The following is a 25,627-nucleotide window of genomic DNA, read 5'->3' as shown; positions in this document are numbered from 1 at the left end:
AATACTGAGGTTTGCACAAACCTCGACCTCACTATATCAGCACTCAGGTGTGAACTGGCGGCTAGCAACAGGCTAATACAGCAGGGGACTGAGCAAACAAACACAAGATACAAAAATACAGGGCAGGAGCCAGCAGCCCCTAGGGGAGCAAGCTGACCCCTGACAGCAAAGTAAGATCAGATGCAAAGGGTTTAGCAAATGACACTTAGATGAAAAATGCAGGATAAGGCAGGAGAAAGAAATCCTCAATAAGCAAAGAAAGGAGTATCACCGACAGCCACTGAGAGAAGTCTGCTCGCTTATGTAGTCCCAGTCACTACCCCCACTCCTCCAATTATCTTCTGCAGCTGTTGGGTTAACATCATGTTGACCAGCTTCACTACCAGCAGTATCCACCAGAGGGAGCCTTTCCTCAAAAGTCAGATTAAGAGAGTTCACAAAACTGTGGTAACTGCAGCACCTGAGCCCTGGCCTCCCTTCACAGACACACTCCGATTCCTGCGGAGCATACTTGTTTTCTCACACTGAGGACTGAAGGCTCCTTAGATGAAAGATCAGACGCACAGTCACAAATCAACTTGAAATGTAACACTTTAATATCCGAACTTCTCAGAACATCCAAATCCAGCACAGTGTTAATAGCAGCCTTTAAATTATGTATTAACTCTTCCTTTCTGTCCCTTCTTGTCCTATCACATGGTTCTACAACAGTTCACCGGTATGTTCCCTGTGCAGCCTGGCTTCTTTCAGGAGTTACTTCCGCTGTTTTGCCCCAGCTAGGAAGGCGTCTGCCCAAGCTAAGTACTGCCACATGCTGAACATCCACCCGCTAGATACTGCTGTGACACTTCTCTTAAGAAATGTTCCTGTCTTCTCCTCTGAATATATTTGTAGCTCCAGCTACCTGCTTACACGTGTGGTGTGTGCTGCTGCTGCTTGGGAAGGTGATGCTGCTTCCCCCACTGTCTGGATGCCTGGGCACTGTCTTCTTGCCAACATTGCGGGGAAATTATCTTGCTTGGGCCGGATGCCCACCATCCCCTTACACAGCAGCCCCCCTTGTTAAAGTAAAGGCTACACAAATGCAACACTGATGAAACAACCAATCACGCACCTACCAAATTATGCAGGGGTGATCGGCAAGTATTAGAATTGCATACAGCTTTAATAGGGCGCCAGCCACACAGATGTAGAACGCAGACAGAATACATGAATGCTAGGTCCAGCTAAGTGCTCATGTAAGGGTGGACAGCCGAGAGAGAATGCTGCTCGATCCACAGTTATCAGAGGAGCACGTGTACTCTTATGCTAGAATGCACAACATAACATTATACAACATTTTCTAACCCTCATAAATAAAAGACTGAAATAAAACAATGACTGGTTTCAGATAACAGTTTTATCATAAGATTATCTCATCCCTGTTGTCTGTTTTATTTTTAATTAGTGTGAGTTTCACAGGTTTCAGTTCATTAATAAATCAGACTGTTTTAATTGAGGTTTCAGATAGCGGTTTAGGTGTCTGTGCAATAAGTGCCAAACTTAGAAATGTTTTTGTTTTGAGCAAAATGTACTATGCAATTACAAATGTCATTCACGGTTAGCGTGCAGCAATGAACAGCAAAGTGAAATGACGCAATGTTAGGTTTCAGATGACAATTCATTAATAAAATGTTCTCATCTCTGTTGTTTGTTCCATTTTTAATTAGTTTGGGCTTCACAAGTTTATGGAGACAGCTAGGAGGTGTATGCCCCTGGCAAAATAAAAATATATTTATATTTATATTTTATGCAATTGTAGCTCGCAGAAAGGCTATACGTAAAATATCCAAAGCAGTCAAGATGCAAATTCTATTCTATTGTTAGGTGGATAACAAGTACATTCCTTTACAGGCCAATCATTATAAAAGGTTGCATAGTTTTGAAGGTTGAAGGTAGACCTTCAACCTCAGTTGAAGGTAGTCCATCAAGTTCAACCTACAGCTCAATATGCTCATCCAGGGAAGGGGAAAGCCCCATGAGGCAGATGACAATTCGTGCAAACGACTGTATTTTCTGTGCGACATGATAGTCAAGTGCAGTGCGATTTTCACGAATTGACAGAATTCAACAGAATTTTTTTTCCATCTTTTCCACATCCAAGAAAATTGGATCACACTGTTATAGATTTCTCAGCAAAATCTGATTAGGGTGTGATTAGCATAATCAGCCCATTTCTCACAGATGAGAGAAAATGCAATGGTGTGACCCTAGCCTTAGGCGAAGTGTTACATGGTATAACCTGTGTTTTGTTACTGTATCTTTATCATGCCAATTTCCAATTATGCTAATGACTAATATTTATCTTACATAATTTCTTAAAGGTTCTTTATGTGAAGAAAATGTTAATGAATGTGCCTCCAGCCCATGTAAAAATGAGGGCACATGCATAGACAGCATAAACATGTATCACTGCCGATGCGCTAATGGATTTCTTGGTAAGTTTCAATGTGTTTTTCCTTTTGATAAAGAATACAATTGATTTATTATCCTCGATTCCAAAACACATATTTACCACAAGAGAAAATATTAGAGGTGATTGTTTGGAGCACTGAAATTAAATTCTGTCAATATGTGTGTATTAATCATTGTTGTACCCAAGTGTTACTGTGATCACTGGATAAACTGAGATCAGTCAACTTTTCATTGAGCCTAAAAACCCCAATGAACATTAGACCAAGATTGGTTGAAAACACTGATATCGCCGGTTTCAGCTGACAGTCTAATGTGTACAGGTGCCCCAGACTCTCTCCCAACAGATGATGTCGGAGGAGTTAAGGATACAATATGTCTGATTTTAAGTCGCCAATTCCTTTGTTGTCTAAGAGATAGGCCGCCGTTAGAGATTTTTGTCAGTGTGTCTCTCAAAGAGGACACAAGTGCTCAGCTCTGCTCTTGTGTATGGGAGAATTGGGAGAGATATCTGTTGGCTGAACAAATAGTTGAGCCGTCATTCTGCTGACAGCTTTCTAAAGTGTATGGTTGGCTTAAGACTAAGGGCTCATGCACAATACTGCACTACCATAGAACCACCGAGATGTACAGAGGCTTGCTATGGAACCATACACCAGCTTACAGGTCTTTTTTACAAGCATAAATGTGCTGACAAACCAGGTCTTCAGTGTATGAAACCTTACCATTGCATTTTTTTAGCATTTTAATATATCCTAAAACATAGATTTGAAATTCCAAAGAAATAATCTGTGAATAATGCTGTTCACTAATCTATTACATTATGAGAATGTTTTAAACGTGTTTTCAGGGACATTAATACTGATGACTAAACCTGAAGAGAGAGCATCAAGTGGTTGGGGGTCCAACTCTCGCCACCCATTGTCGATCAGCTGTTTGAAGAGGACACAGCTGTGTGCATAGTGCAGTGGCCATGAATGGTTTTGAAAGCTATTTCCTATTTACGATGCACTTTCAATCAACTGATCAGCCGCGGTGCTGAAAGTTTGAACCCTACTGATTTCATAGTGATGACTAGAGTTGAGCGAAACGGGTCGGTCATGTTCAAAAGTCGGCGACTTTCGCTGAAATCGGATTTCATGAAACGAAACCCGACCATAACGTGAGGTCAGCCACGAGGTCGGCGACCAGAGCGCCAAAGTCACGTTTCAAAAGATGCTTCCAGCGCCCTTTTTCAGTCAATGATGGAGGACGCACACTGTGGGCAACGCAATGACATAGGCATCTGTCACCACCATCTTTGAGAAGGGCATGCAAGTGATTGGCTGGCTTTGTTTGGCGTCACAGGGGCTATAAAAGGGCCTGCACGCCGACCGCCATCTTACTTCTGCCGATCTTAGCATTAGGGAGAGGTTGCTGCTGCTGATTCAGAATAAGGGAGAGCGTTAGGCAGGGAAGAAGAACCAAAAAACTGCTCCTGCTGTTAGCGATTTCCACTGACAACACACAACTCTTTGTGTGCAGTAACAGGGGAGGCTCTATTTTTGTGCATCAGCTCTGTTGGTTATTAGGCTGCCTTATAAGGCTCCCTGATAGCTGCATTGCTGTTTGCACACTGCTGTTTTCTGCACAGTTACCAAGTGTTCATTTTTCCACCCTTTTGTGTGTGCAGCAGTCCTGCTTATTAGGCTGCCTGCGTCCATACTTGGACTGAGAGCATCATTGTCAGTGTCCTCAAATCTCTAGTGAGATCCAAATTCTCACCAATCCTATAGACACCCTCCACCTTGTCATACACCATCCAATTTCAGCCTGTTACATTGAGGTGTAATCTCTCCTGGGCCTGAGACAATAGTTCTGCGTCCTCAAATCTATAGTGAGATTCAAATTCTCACCAATCCTATAGACACCCTCCATCTTGTCATACACCATCCAATTTCAGCCTGTTACATTGAGTGGTAAACTCTCCTGTGCCTGAGACAATAGTTCTGCTTCCTCAAATCTCTAGTGAGATCCAAATTCTCACCAATCCTATAGACACCCTCCACCTTGTCATACACCATCCAATTTCAGCCTGTTACATTGAGGTGTAATCTCTCCTGGGCCTGAGACAATAGTTCTGCGTCCTCAAATCTATAGTGAGATTCAAATTCTCACCAATCCTATAGACACCCCCCACCTTGTCATACACCATCCAATTTCAGCCTGTTACATTGAGGTTTAATCTCTCCTGGGCCTGAGACAATAGTTCTGTGTCCTCAAATCTATAATGAGATTCAAATTCTCACCAATCCTATAGACACCCTCCACCTTGTCATACACCATCCAATTTCAGCCTGTTACATTGAGGTGTAATCTCTCCTGGGCATGAGACAATAGTTCAGCACCCTCAAATCTCTAGTGAGATTGAAATTCTCACCAATCCTATAGACACCCTCTACCTTGTCATGCACCATCCAATTTCAGCCTGTCACATTGAGGTGTAATCTCTCCTGGGCCTGAGACAATAGTTCAGTGTCCTCAAATCTCAAGTGAGATCCAAATTCTTACCAATCCTATAGACACCCTCCACCTTGTCATACACCATCCAATCTCAGCCTGTTACATTGAGGTGTAATCTCTCCTGGGCATGAGACAATAGTTAAGCATCCTCAAATCTCTAGTGAGATTCAAATTCTCACCAATCCTATAGACACCCTCCACCTTGTCATACACCATCCAATTTCAGCCTGTTACATTGAGGTGTAATCTCTCCTGGGCCTTAGACAATAGTTCAGCGTCCTCAAATCTCAAATGAGATCCAAATTCTCACCAATCCTATAGATACCCTCCACCTTGTCATACACCATCCAATTTCAGCCTGTTACATTGAGGTGTAATCTCTCCTGGGCCTGAGACAATAGTTCTGCGTCATCAAATCTATAGTGAGATTCAAATTCTCACCAATACTATAGACACCCTCCACCTTGTCATACACCATCCAATTTCAGCCTGTTACATTGAGGTGTAATCTCTCCTGGGCCTGAGACAATAGTTCAACGTCCTCAAATCTCTAGTGAGATCCATATTCTCACCAATCCTATAGACACCCTCCACCTTGTCATACACCATCCAATTTCAGCCTGTTACATGGAGGTGTAATCTCTCCTGGGCCTGCGACAATAGTTCTGCATCCTCAAATCTATAGTGAGATTCAAATTCTAACCAATCCTGTAGACACCCTCCACCTTGTCATACACCATCCAATTTCAGCCTGTTACATTGAGGTGTAATCTCTCCTGGGCCTGAGAGAATAGTTCAGCATCCTCAAATCTCTAGTGAGATTCAAATTCTCACCAATAGTAGATACACCTTCTACCTTGTTTTACAGTACCATATAGCTGGTGGTATTTTGGGTACATTTTCACAAAAATGAGGAAGTATGGTGGAAGATGCCATGGAAGTGGGCGGGGGTTGCCAGCTGGTCCCGATGGTGGTGGTGGTGGTGTTGCATCTGTTGGTAGTGGCAAAAGCACAATAGCACCTAAGGCAGGAGGTGTTGAGCCTGCGTCATCATCTGGCTCTACAAGGCCTCGAAGGCTCTCTTTTCTGGGAGTAGGTAAACCACTTTTAAAGCCGGAGCTTCAGGAACCAGTTTTGGCTTACATTGCTGACAAAGCCTCCAGCTCTCTCGCCTCCTCTTCTGAAGTTTCAAAAAATAAAAGCACTGAGTCGTCAGTGGAGGCTCCTGGTCAGGAACAACACCTTTCCTTGTGTCCTTCACCCCTACCAAAAGTGAAGGATGTGGCAGGCCATGCTACCGATAACTCCATGGAGCTCTTTTCACATACCATGCCTGGGTTAGCAAGTCAAATCGTGAATTCCCCAGTCCAAAATGAATCTGACATGGAGTGCACTGATGCACAGCCACTGCTAGATTTTTCTGCTGGTAGATTCACTCAGAGCACTACATTGTCCTCGCAGTGTACTGAGGCAGAATCAGACCCTGATGAAACTCAGGTGCCCCTTCCTGCATACTATACCACCTTACACGGTGACACAGAGGAAGATGCACATGAAATTGAAGAGGAGGTGATGGATGACCCAGTTGTTGACCCAGATTGGCATCCATTGGGGGAAGAGGGTGCCACTGCCAATAGCTCAGAAGAGGAGGAGGATCCGCAGCAGGCAACGACATCGCAACAGCTGTTATCTGGCAGGACCGTAGCAGTCCAATAACGTGTTACAAAAACCAAAAGACTTGCAGGACAGTTTGGCCAGACGGTCAAATTAGCACAGTGTGCAAGGTCTCAAAGTGTCTTCCATAGTAGGAAGAGTACCAAACTTACAAAAACAAAAACGACCATAAGTCCCAAGAAAATATTATTTATTGAGTCATTATAAAAAATTATTAAAAAGACGTTCCATTAAAATAAGTGTATAATACATATACTGAACAAAAAAGGGGGGTCATGCTGCCCAGATATGAGGCATACAATATATGTGACAAAATGTGAGAAAATAAGTGATAATTAAACAAAACATAAGTGTTATTATCTATAATAAAAATAATAATAAACAATATGCGGTGCACAAACAAATATAAATATAAAGCAACAACAGTGTGTAACAATAAACATAAGTGTAAACCGCTACCACAAAAAGCCTGTATGTATCACAATGTGCCAATATAGTGCATATGTATAATGTCACAAAGAAGAAAACACAATATATGTCACCGTGAAATGAAAATATCTACCGACCAGGAAAGAGAACCAATATGAAAGAATAATAAATATATGTGATAATAACATACAACCTCTCCTGGTCTCCTGGGATAGCAACCCGGTCCCGACGCGCGTTTCGGCGCTAAGCCTTCATCAGCCTGATGATTTTCATTTCACGGTGACATATATTGTGTTTTCTTCTTTGTGACATTATACATATGCACTATATTGGCACATTATGATACATACAGGCTTTTTGTGGTAGCGGTTTACACTTATGTTTATTGTTACACACTGTTGTTGCTTTATATTTATATTTGTTTGTGCACCGCATATTGTTTATTATTATTTTTATTATAGATAATAACACTTATGTTTTGTTTAATTATCACTTATTTTCTCACATTTTGTCACATATATTGTAAGCCTCATATCTGGGTAGCATGACCCCCCTTTTTTGTTCAGTATATGTATTATACACTTATTTTAATGGAACGTCTTTTTAATAATTTTTTATAATGACTCAATAAATAATATTTTCTTGGGACTTATGGTCATTTTTGTTTTTGTAAGTTTGGTTGTTTTCAACACGACTGTCCTATAAATAGTCCAATACCTGCCAGCGATATATTATTGTTTATTCACATTATTATCTAAATATAGGGTAATTTCGCTGTCTCTCCTTACTTTGTTCTTTTTCTCATAGTAGGAAGAGTGCAGTGTGGCACTTTTTTGAACAAAATCCTAATGATCAGGCAAAGGTTATCTGTAAGAAGTGCGCAAAGACCTTTAGCCGAGGGAAAAATCTGAGAAATTTGAATACCAGTTGCATGCTTAGACATTTAACCTCCATGCGCTTGCAAGCGTGGACGGACTACCAAACCTCACGTACCATATGTGCACCTGCTCCGAATGAAGGTAGTCAGCAACGCTACATCGCTTCCCCCACTGTAAGCCCACCGGTTAGCATACCAACAGCAGCAAATGTCTAGGTGTCGTCGCAAGGGCAAAGCAGTCATGGAATCACAATGTTATTGCTATGAAAGACTGAATCGAGGCCAGCAGCAACACCACCAACACCATCACCAAACCTCTCTCAGTCCACCATGTCCACCGCTAGTTCCACCATATGCAGCTCTCAAGTCCAGCTCACCCTACCAGAGACTCTGAGTAGGACAAGAAAGTGCTCATCCTCTCATCCGCGTACACTGGCTTTGAACGCCTCCATTGCCAAACTAATCTCGTTAGAGATGATGCCCTACCGGTTGGTTGAAAGCACAGCTTTCCGCGAGCTCATGGCCTACGCAGTAGCACGCTATGACCTACCCAGTCGGCACTTCTTTTCACGAAAAGCCATCCCAGCCCTCCACATGCATGTGAAAGACCGCATTGTCCATGCACTCAAGCAATCAGTGAGTGGAAAGGTGCACCTCACAACAGATGCATGGTCCAGTAGGCATGGCCAGGGCCGTTACGTGTCCATCACTGCGCACTGGGTTAATGTGGTGGATGCAGGGTCCACAGGGGACAGGGGCGGTGGGACAGTGCTGCCTAGCTCACGGTATAGGAAACAGTTGGCTGCAGGTGTTCGACCCTCCTCCTCCTCCTCCTCCTCCAGAAGTGAAAGGTTGTCCACAGAGCGCAGTCGCATGAGCACTCCATCCGCAGCTGCCAGTATTGCACACGAGGTGTCCCACTATCGAACAGCTAGTGGTAAGTGGCAGCGGGCTGTGTTGAAGATGATGTTTGGGCGACAACAGACACACCACGAAGGTACTGGCTGACTACTTGCAGCGACAAACTGAGTCATGGCTGGGCAGTCTACATCTTGAGGCAGGCAAGGTAGTTAGTGATAACAGCCGGAATTTTGTGGCAGCCATAGCCTTTTCAAAACTCAGACACATACCTTGCCTGGCTCACACCTTGAACCTGGTGGTGCAGTGCTTCCTCAATAATTATCCGGAGTTAACACCCCTGCTCCATAAGGTGCGAAGACTGTGCTCGCACATCCGCCGGTCGCCCGTACACTCCAGTCGTATGCAGAAGCTGCAGCGATTGCTCCACCTTCCCAAGCACCGCCTAATTATCGACGTTGCAACAGGGTGGAACTCCACCCTGCACATGGTTCACAGGCTGTGCGAACAGAGGCAGGCTGTAATTCATTTGTGGGAGGATACACGGGCAGGCAGTTTGCAGGCAGACATGGAGTTGTCTGGTGTGCAGTGGTCGAAGCTGAAAGACCTCTGTAAAGTCCTTCAGTGTTTTGAGGAATGCACATGGCTGGTAAGCGCAGACGATGCCATCATAAACATGAGCATCCCACTTATGCGTCTGCTCATGCAAACTTTGACGCACATTAAGGAGCAGGCATCTGCAGCCGAGGAGAAAGAGGAGGAGGGAAGCTTGGATGACAGTCAGCCATTGTCTGCTCAGGGAACTATCCTGGACGAGGTGGAGGAATAAGAGGAGGAGGATGATAGGGATGATTATTTAGGGCAGGAGGATGCTTCTCAGGGGGCAAGAGAAAATGTTGGCGTGGCAAGGTCGGGAACAGGGTTTGTGTGTGACTGGAGGGATGTTGATTTGCCAGAAAGTGCTCCTCCACCCAGCACTCGCAGTGCATCATTGACAACTGGAACATTGGCCCACATGTCTGATTATGCCTTGCAGATCCTAAAAAGAGATCCCCGCATTGCCAAAATGATGAACGATGATGACTACTGGTTGGCCATCATCCTGGATCCACGCTATAAAGGCAAATTCCAAAACATCATGCCACAGGAGAACCTAGAGCTAATATTGGCTAACAAACAAGCAACTCTGGTAAACCGTTTGTTTGAGGCATTCCCATCATACAGCGGTGTTGATGTTTTTCCAGCGAGCTGTAGGGGGCAACATGGAAGAGGTGTTCGTGGTGCACACAGCCAAAGTGGCGTTGGACACAGGGGTTTCATGACCATGTTGTGGACTGATTTTTCAAGTACCGCTCACACGACTGGTAATACTGCATCGATCGAAAGTGACAGGAGACAGCAGTTGTCAACTATGGTAACAGACTACTTCTCCTCCCATATCGATGTTCTCCCTCACCGGTCATTCCCCTTTGACTATTGGGCCAGTAAACTTGACACCTGGCCTGAATTGGCACAATATGCCTTACAGGAGCTCGCTTGCCCCGCTGCTAGTGTGTTATCTGAATGAGTCTTCGGTGCTGCTGGATCAATCCTGACAGAAAAAAGGACCCGTCTGTCGACCCAAAATGTTGATGATCTAACCTTCATTAAAATGAACCATGCACCCGCCCTCCCCTGCTGACAAGTAGGTTGCCAGAAAAATGGCTTGCTTTTGTCCTCCTCTTCCACGGACTTCTCCAATTACTCCACTTGCAGCTGCTGAATGTCCAACATCAACATATGCCATTTTTTCCACCTCCCTAACTGGGCTGCCTCCCCCCACAGGGCCGGGGTCACCACCTGGCGCATGCACCTGTGCAAGTGCCGTTGCCCTGCACAGGTGGGTGGGCACACTCTTTGGCAACGGCACTGGCACAAGGTCCCTCTTAGTAGAATCAAGTGTCTCTGACGGTGGGGGTGCACACCCGCCGTCAGACACACCGGCGTACTATGAGGGGCCCTGTGCCAGTACCGCCGCCCACGAGTGGGCCCCCCCTGCTTGCTCAGGGCACCAGCACTTGCAATACTTACCTCTCCCTGCTCCACCACTGTGTAGTCTGGCCTGTTAAATACTTCACTGGGACTGCCTATAACGTTTATAGGTGAATGATACGTGACACCACCTGTGGTTTCTGATCAGATTGACCAGCGCTGCAGTGTCGCTTCTCTGGGACAGATGTTGTGGTGCAGCTAAGATGTAGAAGCCCTGCACATGTAGGGCCGTATTCACAGGGCAGATGAAAGAGTTGGTAGATGGTGTGCAGTGTAGGATGTAGCAGAGCCGTGCGCCAGGCGCAGGAGAAAGATGACAGACACAGTCGTGCAGTTCCTTTACCTGTACTTGGTAAGTGCCGTCCAGGCAGGACCCAGAGTACAGATGGAGAAGGAGTTGGTCAGCCTGGAAGCAAATTTGGAATTCTCTCTCTGCAGATAGGTAGTGTGGCCTCCGTTCTAGCGCTTCTCTGAGGTACTCGCAGTACTGAGTTCACTGAAGTTCCCCCTGTTGACTCTCTTTTGGAACTTTCTCGTATGGCAGGCAGCCATAGCCTTTTCCTTCTGGCTCACACACGTCGCTGCTGGGGCCTCTGAGCCTTAGTTGGGAACAGAGCATTTACAGCTGCTACTTCCTCCGGTTTCTGCTGCAGGACCGTCAGTGTCCCTACAAACTTGGAGACCGGAATCCCGACCATGCGCTCCAGCTAGGAGTGAGCCTTAACTCTGCTCATCCTCCAGCTCCCCTTCTCATGTCCACACACTTCCCCTTCCCTTCACAGACTGCCCTAACTTACCTCCTCCCGACCACAGAGAGCAGCTCCTCAGCAGTCTGATTCAGAGGTCTCCCTGCTGGCCTGGAGTGGGAGCTGTGTTGTGTGTTGGTTTAACTGCTAGAGAGATCCTTCGTTGCTCCCAAGCATGACATCACACTCCCTAGGAGGAAGGTAATGCCACTGTGGCGACCGTACTCCTGGGGGCGCCACAAGTGCACTGATGCCCAGCCACTGCTAGATGATTCTGCTGGTACATTGACCCAGACCACTACATTTCCCTTGCACTCTACACAGCCAGAATCTGACCCTGATGAAACTCAGGTTCCCCTTCCCGCATACTATACCACCTTACACGGTGACAAAGAGGAAGGTGCAGATGAAAGTGCAGGTTCCTTGGGCAGGTGGGGGGGGCATACTCATGGGCGACGGCACTGGCACAGGGCCCCTCATAGTACGCAAAAGTGTCTCTGCCGGTGGGAGGGCCCAGGGCCCACCCGCCATCAGACACACCGCCGGGCCCACCCGCCATCAGACACACCGCCGTACTATGAGGGTCCCTGTGCCAGTGCCGTCACCAATGAGTGGGCCCTCCCTGCTTGCTCAGGATCACAGCACTTGCAAAGTTGAAATACTTGCCTCTCCCTGCTCCACTGCTGTGACATCTTCCGTGTTTCCTGACAGTGACATTCTGGTCAGAGAGCGTGATGACATCATGTCTGTACGCCCTCTGCCTAAACAGTCCAAGTGCAGTGAGATGGAAGATGGGGACGACGAGGAGTCCAGACTAGTACAGGAATTCCCTAGTGAGGAGACGTATTTAATTGTTTTCAATGTTGGGACAGCTATTTTTGGGGAGCACTATACTCTGGAGAATGATATATGAGGCCCACCATACACTGGAGCATTCCAAAGGTGGACATCAGACACTGGAGCAGCATTTACAGGGCCCATTATGCACTGGAGCATTAGAAATGGGGCCCATTATATATGGAGCATTATTTGGGCCCATAACACAGTGGAGCTTCATCCATGGGGACCAACATATACTGTAGCATTATGTGGAGCTCATCATATACTGTTTCAAACATTATATGGGACCAATGATTCTGTATGGAGAAATATATGGGCCTCATTACTCTGTATAGCGCACTATGCGGTGGCCATAATACTGTATGGAGTAATATACTGTCCGTTTTTGGAGCTATTGGAGAATTTAAAATGGATATCAGTCATGTGATGTAAGAAGTGATATATTTTTCATTGTACTATACCGCTATTTCTCTGCTGTATCAGAGGATCATGAATTGTGGCATGTGTTAAAAGAGCCCAGTGACACTCTTTGGCCCTGGGCCCACGAAAATCTGGAGCCAGCCCTACCCCCCCCACAACTTTTGCCAAATAACCCCCAGTTTTCAATGCCTAACTATTATTATAAAGTAAATTAAGGTTGACAAGCTTAAGTAATAAGAATTTGATGTTTTTGGCATTAAAATGGGCACTGTAGGTATGTTTCCTGTCCTCCACTCCCTGCCGACCTTGGTTCCCCATTGACTTTCATTGGGTTTCGTGTTTCAGTCGGCCTTCGACTTTTCACGATAATCGGCCGATTTCGTTCGACCCGACTTTTAAGAAAGTCGGGTTTCATGAAACCCGACTCGACCCGAAAAAAGGCAAAGTCGCTCATCTCTAGCCACGATCCATTAAGCATTCTTCTCTATTTCTACTGCGTGCTATATTTCTAGCCCTGTTCACACATGCCTGTGAATAACCTTGCTGTTTGAATCTCCTTGCAATTACTTTGCACTCCTGATTGAATTCAACATCATTGGAACAAGCACGCCTCGCCCTAAAAAATTCTCCTTCAGGCAAATTCTTTATTGTGTGAACAGGGTGTGCACTAGATGCATGCAAAACTCCATTACCCATAGTTGGCTTGTGATATAATTTGCAGGAGATTTTACCACTGTTCACTTGTCCTTCGACAAATACATCAAGAAATTGGGAATTTTGGTCCCTATATTCAGAAACAAACTGTAAATTCCGATCATTATGATTCAAAAATTAAAAAAACACTTGATGATCTCCTATCATTTCTTTTTTTAATAATAAAAATCAAATCATCAATGTAGCGTCCTGTCCACACTATCCTGTCATAATATGGATTAGATCTTGAAAACAAATAATCATATTCCCATCATATTATGTACCGTATTTTTCGCTTTGTAAGATTTCAGCGCTGAAATCTCATCTCCCGAGATTTCAGTGCCAAGATCTCCATCCGCGCTTGCGCGGCGGCCATTTTCCCGGAAGCAATCCACCACACAGGGCAAGCAAGCATGGATGGAGCGGCAGAGCCCCCCACGCAGCATGGGACAGAGCGCGGCGGCGGCAGCACCAGGGAACAGAGTACGGTGGCAGCACCTGGCAGCACCAGGTACAGAGCGGGCGGCAGCACCCGGCAGCACCAGGTACAGAGCGCGGCGGCAGCACCGGTGCACAGAGCAGGCGGCAGCACCAGGGGACAGAGCGGGCAGCAGTACCAGGTACAGAGCGCAGCGGCGGTACCGGGGGACAGAGTGGGCGGCAGCACCAGGTACAAAGCGCGGTGACAACACCACCCGGAAACACTGGGGACATCAAAACACCCCCTCATCCTAGCAGCAATGTTCCACTCCTGCAGCAACCCTGGGACCCCACTTTCCACCACCCCCGGTAAGCAATAAGATGCCTGGATTATAGGAAGTACCACCATTTTATTAAAAAAAGTTTTTTCCTATTTTTCTTCTTAAAATTTGGGGTGCGTCTTATAATCCGGAGCATCTTATAAAGCGAAAAATACGGTAAATATTTGCCAAAGAAGGGGAACATTTGCCCCCCATTGGGAAACCTTTAACCTGTTTACAGTATTTTTTATTAAATAAAAAATAACTATGGGATAGTAAAAAGGACACCACATAGACAATCTTTGCTATAATCCATTCTGGCATCGTAGCATCTACACATAGACAACACTGAATGGGGCCTATAAGAATCAGATTGACTTCAGAAAGAATTGGTTAAAGACAATGAAAAGCCTGAACATTTCAACAAGTAGTTTTCACATAGAAAGGCAAATGTTCGTTCTTTTTGGCACTTTTCTGAGAACTTTGTCAGGCACGTCTGTTCCAAAACCTGTAGTGTACACATACCTATTTTAGACCCATTAAACCTTTTTTTTAGCAGACTTGTGGCTATAACCATTGCAGAAATAGTTGTACAAACATGGAAAACAATCACATTGAGAAGGTAAATTGTTGATGGACAAATGACATACTAATGCAGAAAAACAGAAAAAAAAAACTTGTGTCTTACAACTGAAATGAAAGCCATAGACTGGTGAGGAAAAAAAAATGCTGGTTTGTAGTTGACTAAAAACCCTACTACATTTTCGCATTGACCATGACTGCTGAAGTACATTACACAGTGGTACAGTATATCGATGTGCATTGACTGACATAACGTCTAGCCATATAATACTTGGCTGCCTCATAATACATCCCCAAATATGAATGGCAGTTAAGCAAATCCTTATTTAACCCCTGCTTTGTATTCATTACATTGATTTCAGCCCTTTTATTAAGAACCTCTACAGAGAACAAAGGGTTTGTTTCTGCTGCCTGTTTCCTTCTTTTACTTAATAGCATTACAACTTGTTGTTACCTGCAACAATGACAATGGGATGTTCTACATATATTATATGTAAATCCCAAGACATCCAGCTGATGGGGACATTATCCAGGTCACCTTGGCCAATATCAGATTTCTTTTATTCCTGGGGATTTGCTTTCATACAGTGCTGTTTTCACATTGCCACTGCTGTCTATGCACAAGATATAGTCGACTTTTATAAACAATCATAAACGAGTTAATCTTTTTTATTTTTGCAGACTAAAAAAAAATTGAAAAAGAAAGAAAGAATCCCATCCCGCAGATCTAGCTAGCCTCAGCTTTCTGTCTTAGGCACCTGCAGAGAACAGTAAATGGCAATTTTCTCAGCACCATGGCTCACTGCAGATGTCTATTGTCTGCTCTCAGCATTAATCCACCTCAGCATCAGAGAAGATAGTTATTATGATCCCATGGCATTCTCTGCAAGAAGCCTACTTATTAGATGATATTGCATGCTTCCAGTGACCTTGAATTACATTAAGTAGTCTTTATGTACTGTTATGATCAGCACAAATAAAAACACTTCTTTTGTATTTCTGCCTCGGTTTTCTAAAGTCATAAAGCAGGTCAATGCAAAGTTCTGTTTTATACAATTATATAAACGTGAAAAGAGGTCAGGACATGAAGTTGTAGTAATCTCATGTATATACATCTTATATACTGTGGGGTGCCTCCATTACATGGTTGTAATTCCTGAATTAAAAGTTATAAATAATTATGTAAGAAAGGAAAAAAATAGGCTCGCCACGTGTGTTACCGTAATACCAAAGAGAAAAGGCTAGTGGATATTACGCCTCACCTGAGTGGGTTATGTCGGGGCGCCACTCCATTGAACGTATGAAGAACAATGGGAGGCTGCTGATCCAGCTGCTGAATTTTTCCTTTTCTCCATATCTTGTGAGATGGAGCATAATTATTTATAAGACTGGAGGAAATGAGCGTTCTGGGTGCTGTCGAGGAGAAACGGCTTCCAGAAGTGTGTCAAGTGGTGGTTTAACTCATACAAAGCATTTGAGAGTCGGTTCAACTCTTTCAGGTACAATTACAATTAGGCCAGGGTCACAGCATAACACGGTGTAACGCAGTCCGTTAACGCTGCCATTGCCCTCCATTGACGGGCGCATCGCAACGCATGCCGTAAAGCGGCAGGCGTTCACGATGTGCCGTCATTCAGTGACGCAGCCTCGGACGCGGGCTACAGCGTCTGAGGCTCCGTCACTGCTAGCGCTGAAGACTCATCAGCGCTAGCGGGTATAGCATAACACGATCGGGTAATGCTATACCGTTTAACCAGCCCATCAACACTATGCGTTGAAAGGCCTGGTTAAACGCAATGTGAACCTGGCCTTACAAGTAACTGAAGAAGAAGTTGAACCAACTCTGAAAGGTGTTGTATGAATAAAACCACCACCTTAAGGCACATCTGGACTCTGCTTCTCCTTGGCAGCGCCTGAAAGGCGCTGCTCATTTTCTCCAGTCTTATAAATAAATCTGTGTCATCTTACAAGCTATGTCAGGAAATACAAGTTCTGCCAATTAGTGGCTGAAGAGAGCCTTGTCTCTGGCCAGAGATTGGCTTAATACACATCTCCTGTCATTTTCTATGACCTGATAGGAAGTAGAGACCAGTGGAGACAGTGGAACCACTGGAAACCCTTCTGCCACATGTATGTGAAAGTACCACTCCTTTTTTAAAACCAATCTGAGCAAATTAAAAAATGATTTTTAACCGCTGAAATGATTTTAGTACAATGATCATACAGCACTAGGTATTGGCACATGGCACATTCAGTTGTGTAGCGTCTGTTATAGATATCATTTTATGAATATATAATAATATTTAAGAAATAAGAATAGAAAAAAAGAGTTAAAAAACAGCTCTTGTTTGGTGAATGTCGGATACTGCATTCGGTACAGTGGTGGGGGTCACGGACACCCTTCACTGTATCCAGCGCCAAACCATGCCTTATTTGTATTTTAATCTGCTCATTCTCTTTTAATTTTTTTCAGGTACAAATTGTGAAATAGAAATCGATGAATGTTTGTCACAGCCTTGTGTAAACAATGGTGAATGTAAGGATCTCAAAGGAGATTTTCAATGTATGTGCACCCCTGGCTACACCGGCAAACAATGTGAACAAAATATTGATGAATGTCAGAATGGACCTTGCAAAAACGGGGCCTCATGTACTGATGGAATTAATAGCTTCAGGTGATAAAACATCTCAGTAGGTTTGTTGTAGAACAGAAGATCATCTATATGAGAGGAAATTATTCTTGTATTTATGACTTACTATAAGGCACAGGAGAATGAACAATGATGCGTGAAAAGTACATTGTAGTAAGGAGACATCTAACAGTACCATACCATTTGTGGCAACAAGAGAATTCATTTTATTATTTGTAATATAGCCATAAAGGATTATTGTGTGAAGGCCTATAAATACACATGAGTCTTCATAATCCTTCACTAATTAGTTTTACCCACGGCTGCTGAACACAAAATTGTGAATTACATAGGATATATGATATGGATGTGTTCATCATCAATGTGTGCCAGAATGTGGAACTTCAACCATATAGGGAAACCAATTTCTACCATTTTTACCTTTTTCTCTAGGTGTACCTGTAAGGATGGCTTTATAGGAAAGTTGTGTGAAATCAATGTAAATGAATGTGATTCCAATCCTTGCCTTAACCAGGCTAAGTGTACAGATGGCATAAATTCTTACACTTGTAAATGTGCACCAGGATTTTCAGGAAGCAGGTGTGAAACAGGTATTACCTACTCAATGCACTTTGCTTCAGCATACATATACTTGCAAGTAGGACCCAGATATACTTTGGGTTAGGCTATATAGTATTTTAGTTGATTTTAAGTAAAGTATATGGTGCACCTACATTGAAACTTCAAGGGGTGGTCTCACAAACAAAGTTTATTTTACTCAATAGATCTTTAAATAAAAATAAGTTTCATAATTGGATGTGTTTAAAAAAATATCCCTGTGCTGAGATAATTTTTTAAATGTGCCCCTGCTGTGTACTGTGTAATGGCTGTGTCTGACTGTGCAGGGACATTACAGCACGAGATCGCAACCGATTCTCTTTGCAAGTAAAACATTTCTCTGCCTGTTTTTAAGCAATGTTCTACCTCAAAGAAAGAATCAACTGTGCCCCCATGCTGTCCGGTATGTATTCTCTTTGCTTCCTCCCCTGCCCAGGAGCTGTGGTGTGATCAGATCATGTTCCTGCATGGTCAGACACGGCCATTACACAGTACACAGCAGGGACACGTTTATAAGATTATCTCAGCACAGAAACATTTTATTTAAACACATTCAATTATGGAAATTATTTTTATTCTAAAATGTACCCCTTTAAAGAGTTATTTTTTATCTCATAACTCAATAGTACGTGTAAAAGTAAGAGACTTTGAATTATATCTTATCAGTGAAATCAGCTTTTTTCTCCACCAGGACTAATAATTTTTCAAAATTCTCAATTTACAGGAAAAATGAATGTTTATTTAGTGAAGACAGATTGTTACATTACTGATATAGGAGATGGCAGAGGGTGCTCATAAACTCCCATCTAGGCCAGAGGAGGGAGAAGGAGGTAGATAGTGTTGTTCTCCCTTAATCCCCCCTACCTGGTACATAGAATCTTATCACTGTCATCTCCTAGCTCAGTAATGTAACAATCTGTGCATGAGAGGAATGACTGGGAGCTTGCATCGCATCCAAATGAAAAACCACCCTGGGCTGAGTTCGTTAATCCACAGATGGGTGCATGAATTCGCTGGTGAGCACAGCCGATATCCAAAAAGAGAAGAAAGTTTGTTCGGCACACCGGCGTAAATGAAAAAACTTTATTAGGCTAATATGCCATATTTAAAATGCAGAAAAACACCTGACGCGTTTCTGGTGCACAAAGGCACCCTTAGTCATATGACTAAGTCATATGGTTTTTTTCATTTATGCTGGTGTGCCGAATGAACTTTCTTCTCTAATGTAACAATCTGTCTTCACTGAATACAGATTTTTCCAGAATTGAGAATTTTTAAAATAAATGATCAATCTTGGTGGAGAAAGAAGTAGATTTCTCGGATAAGATATATTGCAAAAATGTTTATTTCCATGTGTGTTATCGATTTATGGAATATTTCCATACAGTATAACACTAAAATGGAGGACACTTGTAACAGTAGAGGATTCTCTTTTAGCTTGGACATCAGTAACATTATATTATGCGCTTTGTATTACTCTTCAATTTTTTATTTTTTCACCTTCAAGAAAGGTTAAGTTGGATTAACAATTAATTGTGTGCTGCAGTGAACGTAATTTATAAAATTCTTGGTAAATCATGTTGATTAGTCACATTAATAATTTACAGTTGCAAGTGTATGAGTTCTATTGCTGCTACCTTGTGAATCCTCATTTATATACCCTTAGCTCATTTTTGTTAGTGTGTCCAGATGGCTAAACTCATTTTACGCAGTGAAGAATCAAGGTCTAGGAGGTAATTATTAGTTTATCAAAAGCTATGTATTTAGTTGCTGAGTTTCCAGATATTCTTATGCTCATAAGATGATTTATTTAGCGGTTTTCAAAATTGTATTTAAAGCACTCCTCCCATCAAAATTTGTATCTTCTTCATATATTGCAGTCATCATGTTATATACTGTAGCACTGTGTACTTACAATTGCTCATTTTGACCTTCAACCCAACTAATTCTTCTCTTTTCCATTAGGTCTATGACATCACATGATTAAAAACTGACTAGTTGAATCCTTGTAAGCTCTATGTAGAAACAGGAGGCCAATTTTACCTGCATGAGTCATTAGTCACTGCGAAGATCTCTGGCAGAAGGGATGGGGAAGCAGATGGGTCAAGAGTTGAAGAGGGGAATGATTTATGCAGGGACAAGATACTTTCTGTCACTACATAGAGCAGAGAAAAGAGAAGAATTAGCTGGGTAGAAAGGCAAAATGAGTAATTGTAAGTGCACAGTGCTGTATGACATGATGATTGCAATATATTAAGAGTATAAAAACGTTAATGGGAGTGCTTCTTTAATTTTTAGTTTATTTTGAAATGTTTAGCTTCAATATATATGTATACATATGTCTATACATATGGTGACAGTGATAGCTGATCTGTGGAGCTCTCTGACTACTAGCTTTGATGTCAGGCACTTCTACATCCTATCATTCATAGTGCCAAGTGTCCTTTTGGAATTATGCAAAGTAATTTAGATGGTGGAAGATTCTATCAGGAACTCCTGCTATCAATGACAAATGGACTGCTACATATCTTGGAAGTGAATGGGTTGATCCAGGGCCAGACTGGCCATCTTGGAATTCTGGCAAATGCCAGAAGGGCCTGTCTGGTCGTGGACTGCCTTGTCTGCTACTACTATGTTGTTAGCAGAATCAGTGTTCTCAAGACACCAATACTGTTAAGAGGTGTGACTGAGCACAAAGTCGCTGACTCCGTTACTTACCCCCGCAGGCCACGGGTATCATTAGAAATATTGGTCTTGTAGTAAATCTTGCTTTCTTCTATCCAGAGTTTTATTCGTAGTAATGTATCCCGTCTGGAGCTTGGGGGCGGGAACAGCATGGGCCTGTGTGATTTCAAATGCCAGGGCTGAATTTCAGCCACAGTCCGTACCTGGGTTGATCTCATCTTCTGACTTCTGTAGTATGCGGCTCCCCGGCCTCCCAACTTCCTGATTGCTTGGGGGCCAGCATGATAGACTGACATTTCAGACCAGAGTGCTGTCCAATCCCGATGCTGCTGTATTAGGTTTATTTTCATGTGTACTATTGATTTAGGAAATAAAAACTAAAATGACGGGTACAGTTTAATTTGGCTTACAAATACTGATGTACAGTACTGACCAAATACTGAACATGTGAACATTTCCATAAGGGTTTGCTCACATGAGCGTATAACTTGGACGAGTGCAATCCGTTTAAAAAGGGATTACACTCGGAAAAAAGTTATTCAATGAGGCAGCGCAGATTTTTTTCTCTGCTGTATTCGGCATGAAAAAATACGATGAGTGCGAAAACAAAATCTGAAGCCATACGGACCATCAGTACGGGATTCCATTGATACGAATACTTTACAGTTTTGTAACATAGGAAACTGGAAATGGTCCTGTAAATGATTAATAACTGATGAGTAAAAAACTGGTTTCATACAGATGACAAATGAGAAAAATTTTCCCACTCTCCTGGATCAGAATGGGAACTATGTTTTACACTCTAGTGTGAGCGAACCCTTAGGCCACGTTCACATGTTCAGTATTTGTTCAGTATTTTCCATTAGTATCTGTAAGCGAAAACCAGGAGTGGGACAGTCAGAGGAAAAGTATAATAGAAACACATCACCACTCCTGGTTTTGGCTTATAAATACTGATTTGAAATACTGACTAAATACTGAACATGCGAATGTTGCCTTACACTGATGAAAAATGGATGTCTTCCACCTTTTATGTACAATCTTAAATTACCAAGACTGATCCACAAGAACAGATGAGAATGGGACATGCACTGAGTATAACGAAATGGTCACATGGATCCATTAAAAAAAACAGATGAGTTTAATGGTTTTATTAAAATGTTTGGGTCATCTTAAAAATGGTTAGCACATGGAAGAGTAAAATGGATGTATGAATGTTGCTCCATACTCCTCGTTCACAATGTAGGTGGGTTCCAGTTGTTGGGGATTGGAGACTGAGAAAAGACCTCCCTCTGTTTTGCTCCATGTTCTGTGCTCAGCATGGTAATCACCCTATGTAATGGTTATCCTGGCTGCATATTACTGATGACATTGTAATGGAAATGTGAAGATGTTTTTGTTTGGTGCAGAACAGTCCTCTGGATTCAACCTGGAGTTTGAGGTCTCTGCGATCTATAGCTATGTTATGCTTGACAGTGGTCTACCAACACTGCGTGCAATCACCTGTGCTTTCTGGATGAGATCCTCAGATATCGTCAATTATGGGACACCAATCTCATATGCCACTGGTAATGGCATTGACAACGCATTTCTCCTCACAGACTATAATGGGTAACCACGGCGTATTTACCTTCTCAAAAGCATGTTAACCTTTTCTATAGAGTATGTTACATAATATTCTGTTTCCCTATTTGCACTATGACTTTTAAGTGTTTTTCTTAAATTGTTTGGTGACATTTTTTATTTCTTTCCATTTTGTTCAAGCGATTTTCTTGGTCAAAATTTTCTATAGAAATTTTTTGGAATAAAATGTAGAATTGAATAGTTTTTTATTATTTTCTGCCTGTCAACATTTGGTTTAACTTTTACTAACAATTATTTCAGCACATGCTATTTTTCCTCAATAAGTGAATATATCACGAGCAAAGATTTGGTAAAGTGTATTAATATTGGCACACAGTAATATGATTGGCTTCACTTCAGAGTCTCATAAAGCGCATCATGCAATTGCCTATTAGTAATGTAGAACTACACACTCATTGACAATGTCTTTTTCTAATGTTATTACTATTTTAGACACTGTTCACATTAATTTTGGAAGTAGTTTTAGTTTGTGAACTGCTCACATGCTGAATCGGTCAACAGATTCGTTAACACCTAATGGAGTTCCCTTTTGACATTTGCCAGACACATATATATGTATATGTAGACACACTTTTTTACTGTATCGAAAACTTCAGTTCTTTACAGTTGGCCACTACAAAAACAAAAAGGTATACTATCTAGTTTTATTTCTTGCATGAGGGTATGTATGATAAGCTACTGTATGATACACACTGGTTCACAGTGAAGCAGTTGTCCCCTTTCTGAAAATCTTTGTCCCCGAATACAATTTGTTATGAAATAACCAACCTCTCTTCACGTCTCTGCCGCTATTCACGGTGAACAATATTGGCTGCGGCACTGATGTTACTTCAGTAGCGTGGTAGCCAATCAGTTAACTCAGTAGCTCTTTCCGTGTAGGCGGACCATCCGTTTCAGAGCCATTGAGCTTACTGATTGGTTGTCATGCTGTCCACATGACATCAGTGCACAAAACTAATTGCGCAAAGTTAAGGTGAATTATATATAGACTAAATATTGAAAATGATTGATGATATTAACTATAATGAATGTAAGTTGGGTAAAATTCAGCAATAAACTATTGTTTTTGGTGATCGATGACAGACCATAAATATCTTGAACAATATTGAAGGTTTTTCAATTTTTTGTTTGATAGCCAGCTGAAAGATCTTTCATCCACAAATGATCTTTCTGTGAAAGAATATCCTAAGTAAGTTCATTTTTAATTTAACCAGTGTTATTGAACATGTGTAGCCAGTTTGAAAGACTGTTACACAAGTTACACTGAATCACATCAGAATGTAGCTAGCAGTGGAAACAGACACTTTGTGTTTCCTCCAGATAGGAAGACAATTCTTCACCTGTTTTTTAAAACTGATAGCAACAATGCAGAAGAAATTCTATTCTAAGGGGGTCAGATTCCTTGTAGGAATGCTTGGACCTGACACCCATAATGTGGTGGTGCACCATCTTGCTGGAAAAAATCAGGGAACTTGCCATCTTCGGTGCATAAAGAGGGCAACACATCATCATGTAGCAATTTCAGATATTCAATGGCATTGAGGTTTCCATTGATGAAGAATGGCCCCGCTATCTTTGCATCCCTTATACCACACCATTCCATCAATTATGGGTGTCAGGTCCAAGCATTCCTACATGATCAGTTTCCTGGAAAGTGGATTGGTCACCATGGGCCAGTTGACTGGCCACAAAGGTCTCCCGATCTGACCCCCTTAGACTTTTATCTTTGGGGTCATCTGAAGCCAATTGTCTCTGCTGTGAAGATACAAGATGTGCAGCATCTGAAACAATGGATACTGGATGCCTGTGCTAGCATTTCTTCTGCGTTGTTGCTATCAGTGTGTCAAGAGTGGGAGAAGAAGGTTGCATTGACAATCCAACACAATGGGCACCACTTTGAACACATTTTATAAGTGGTCATAAACTTCTAAATAACTCATGAAATTATAAAGTTATGTTAAAACCAGGCACCCTATTGTTTTTCTTGTGAAATTCTCAATATTTTGATATAAAAACTAAGGAAAAAGAAAAGCGCAATAGGGTCTTATCTGGGTGGAAAAACGGAATAAAAACTAATGAAATCTACTCACCCTTTCCAGGAAGGATATAGGCATATAAACCAATGTCAGCTTGCTGCACACCCGAAGGTCCACTCCGTGACCACCAATATAAATCCTTATGGATAAAGTATCTATCTCAGGCTTACTGTGCGCTGCTTTACTAGGATAAAGATACTACCACATGAGAAGTTTAACCATTTAATTCCCGACGCGTTTCAAAGTCTAAACCACTTCTTCCTCAGGGGATGACATGTAGTGAACAGATACAGCCTTCTCTGGTTAAATACATACAGTGTTTGAATTTAGGCGCCAAAAAAAACACACACGTGATGAAAGAACAGAAGTCAAAGTTCAAGGGTTAATGGTGCGCAAGATACATTAAAATTGTTCTTATTGATTTTGATTTTAACCTATTTACATTTCTATTACAGATAGTGTATTAAAAGGAAAGAAAAAATGAATAGAAAATGAAGGAAAAACTTCAAATGTACCCAAAAAAAATGTTACACGGAAGGTAAAACGAACCCGCTGACAAAAGTGTCATAAACCAGAGTCAATACCACTAGGCTGGAGAGGATTTCGTCTGGGAGGAGAAGATATATTTCTGGAAAGGAATAATTTATTAAAAATATATATTTAATTGGAATATATTCAAAATGTAAAAAACTCCCTTATTATAAAAAATAAACTTTATTAGAAAATGCGCATATATATAATAAAAATATATAATAAAAATGTGTTAAAAAATATGTGTGAAAGATTATTGTGTGAGATTGTAACTCGAAAAAACATCAGAATGATTATGTCGAAAAATACCACGAATCATTCTGATGTTTTTTCGAGATACAATCTCACACAATAATCTTTCACACATATTTTTTAACACATTTTTATTATATATTTTTATTATATATATGCGCATTTTCTAATAAAGTTTATTTTTTATAATAAGGGAGTTTTTTACATTTTGAATATATTCCAATTAAATATATATTTTTAATAAATTATTCCTTTCCAGAAATATATCTTCTCCTCCCAGACGAAATCCTCTCCAGCCTAGTGGTATTGACTCTGGTTTATGACACTTTTGTCAGCGGGTTCGTTTTACCTTCCGTGTAACATTTTTTTTGGGTACATTTGAAGTTTT

General features: G+C 42.1%; 1 protein-coding gene across 2 annotated transcripts in view; it reads left to right on the top strand.

The window, feature by feature from the left end:
* The window catches only part of SVEP1 (sushi, von Willebrand factor type A, EGF and pentraxin domain containing 1), a 543,713-nt gene that overhangs the window by 375,043 nt on the left and 143,043 nt on the right, over positions 1–25,627 (top strand). For both annotated transcript variants that reach the window (XM_073552438.1, XM_073552437.1), the window contains exons 23-26: positions 2,364–2,477; positions 17,317–17,518; positions 17,927–18,084; positions 22,186–22,387. In XM_073552438.1, the coding sequence (XP_073408539.1) occupies positions 2,364–2,477; positions 17,317–17,518; positions 17,927–18,084; positions 22,186–22,387 (676 nt within the window). The remainder of the gene's footprint in view (positions 1–2,363; positions 2,478–17,316; positions 17,519–17,926; positions 18,085–22,185; positions 22,388–25,627) is intronic.

Source organism: Dendrobates tinctorius, unplaced genomic scaffold (genome assembly GCF_039654945.1).
Source record: "Dendrobates tinctorius isolate UK_male_01 unplaced genomic scaffold, ASM3965494v1 ptg000191l, whole genome shotgun sequence".
NCBI classification, from domain to species: domain Eukaryota; kingdom Metazoa; phylum Chordata; class Amphibia; order Anura; family Dendrobatidae; genus Dendrobates; species Dendrobates tinctorius.
This window is presented reverse-complemented; position numbering and strand designations above follow the sequence as displayed.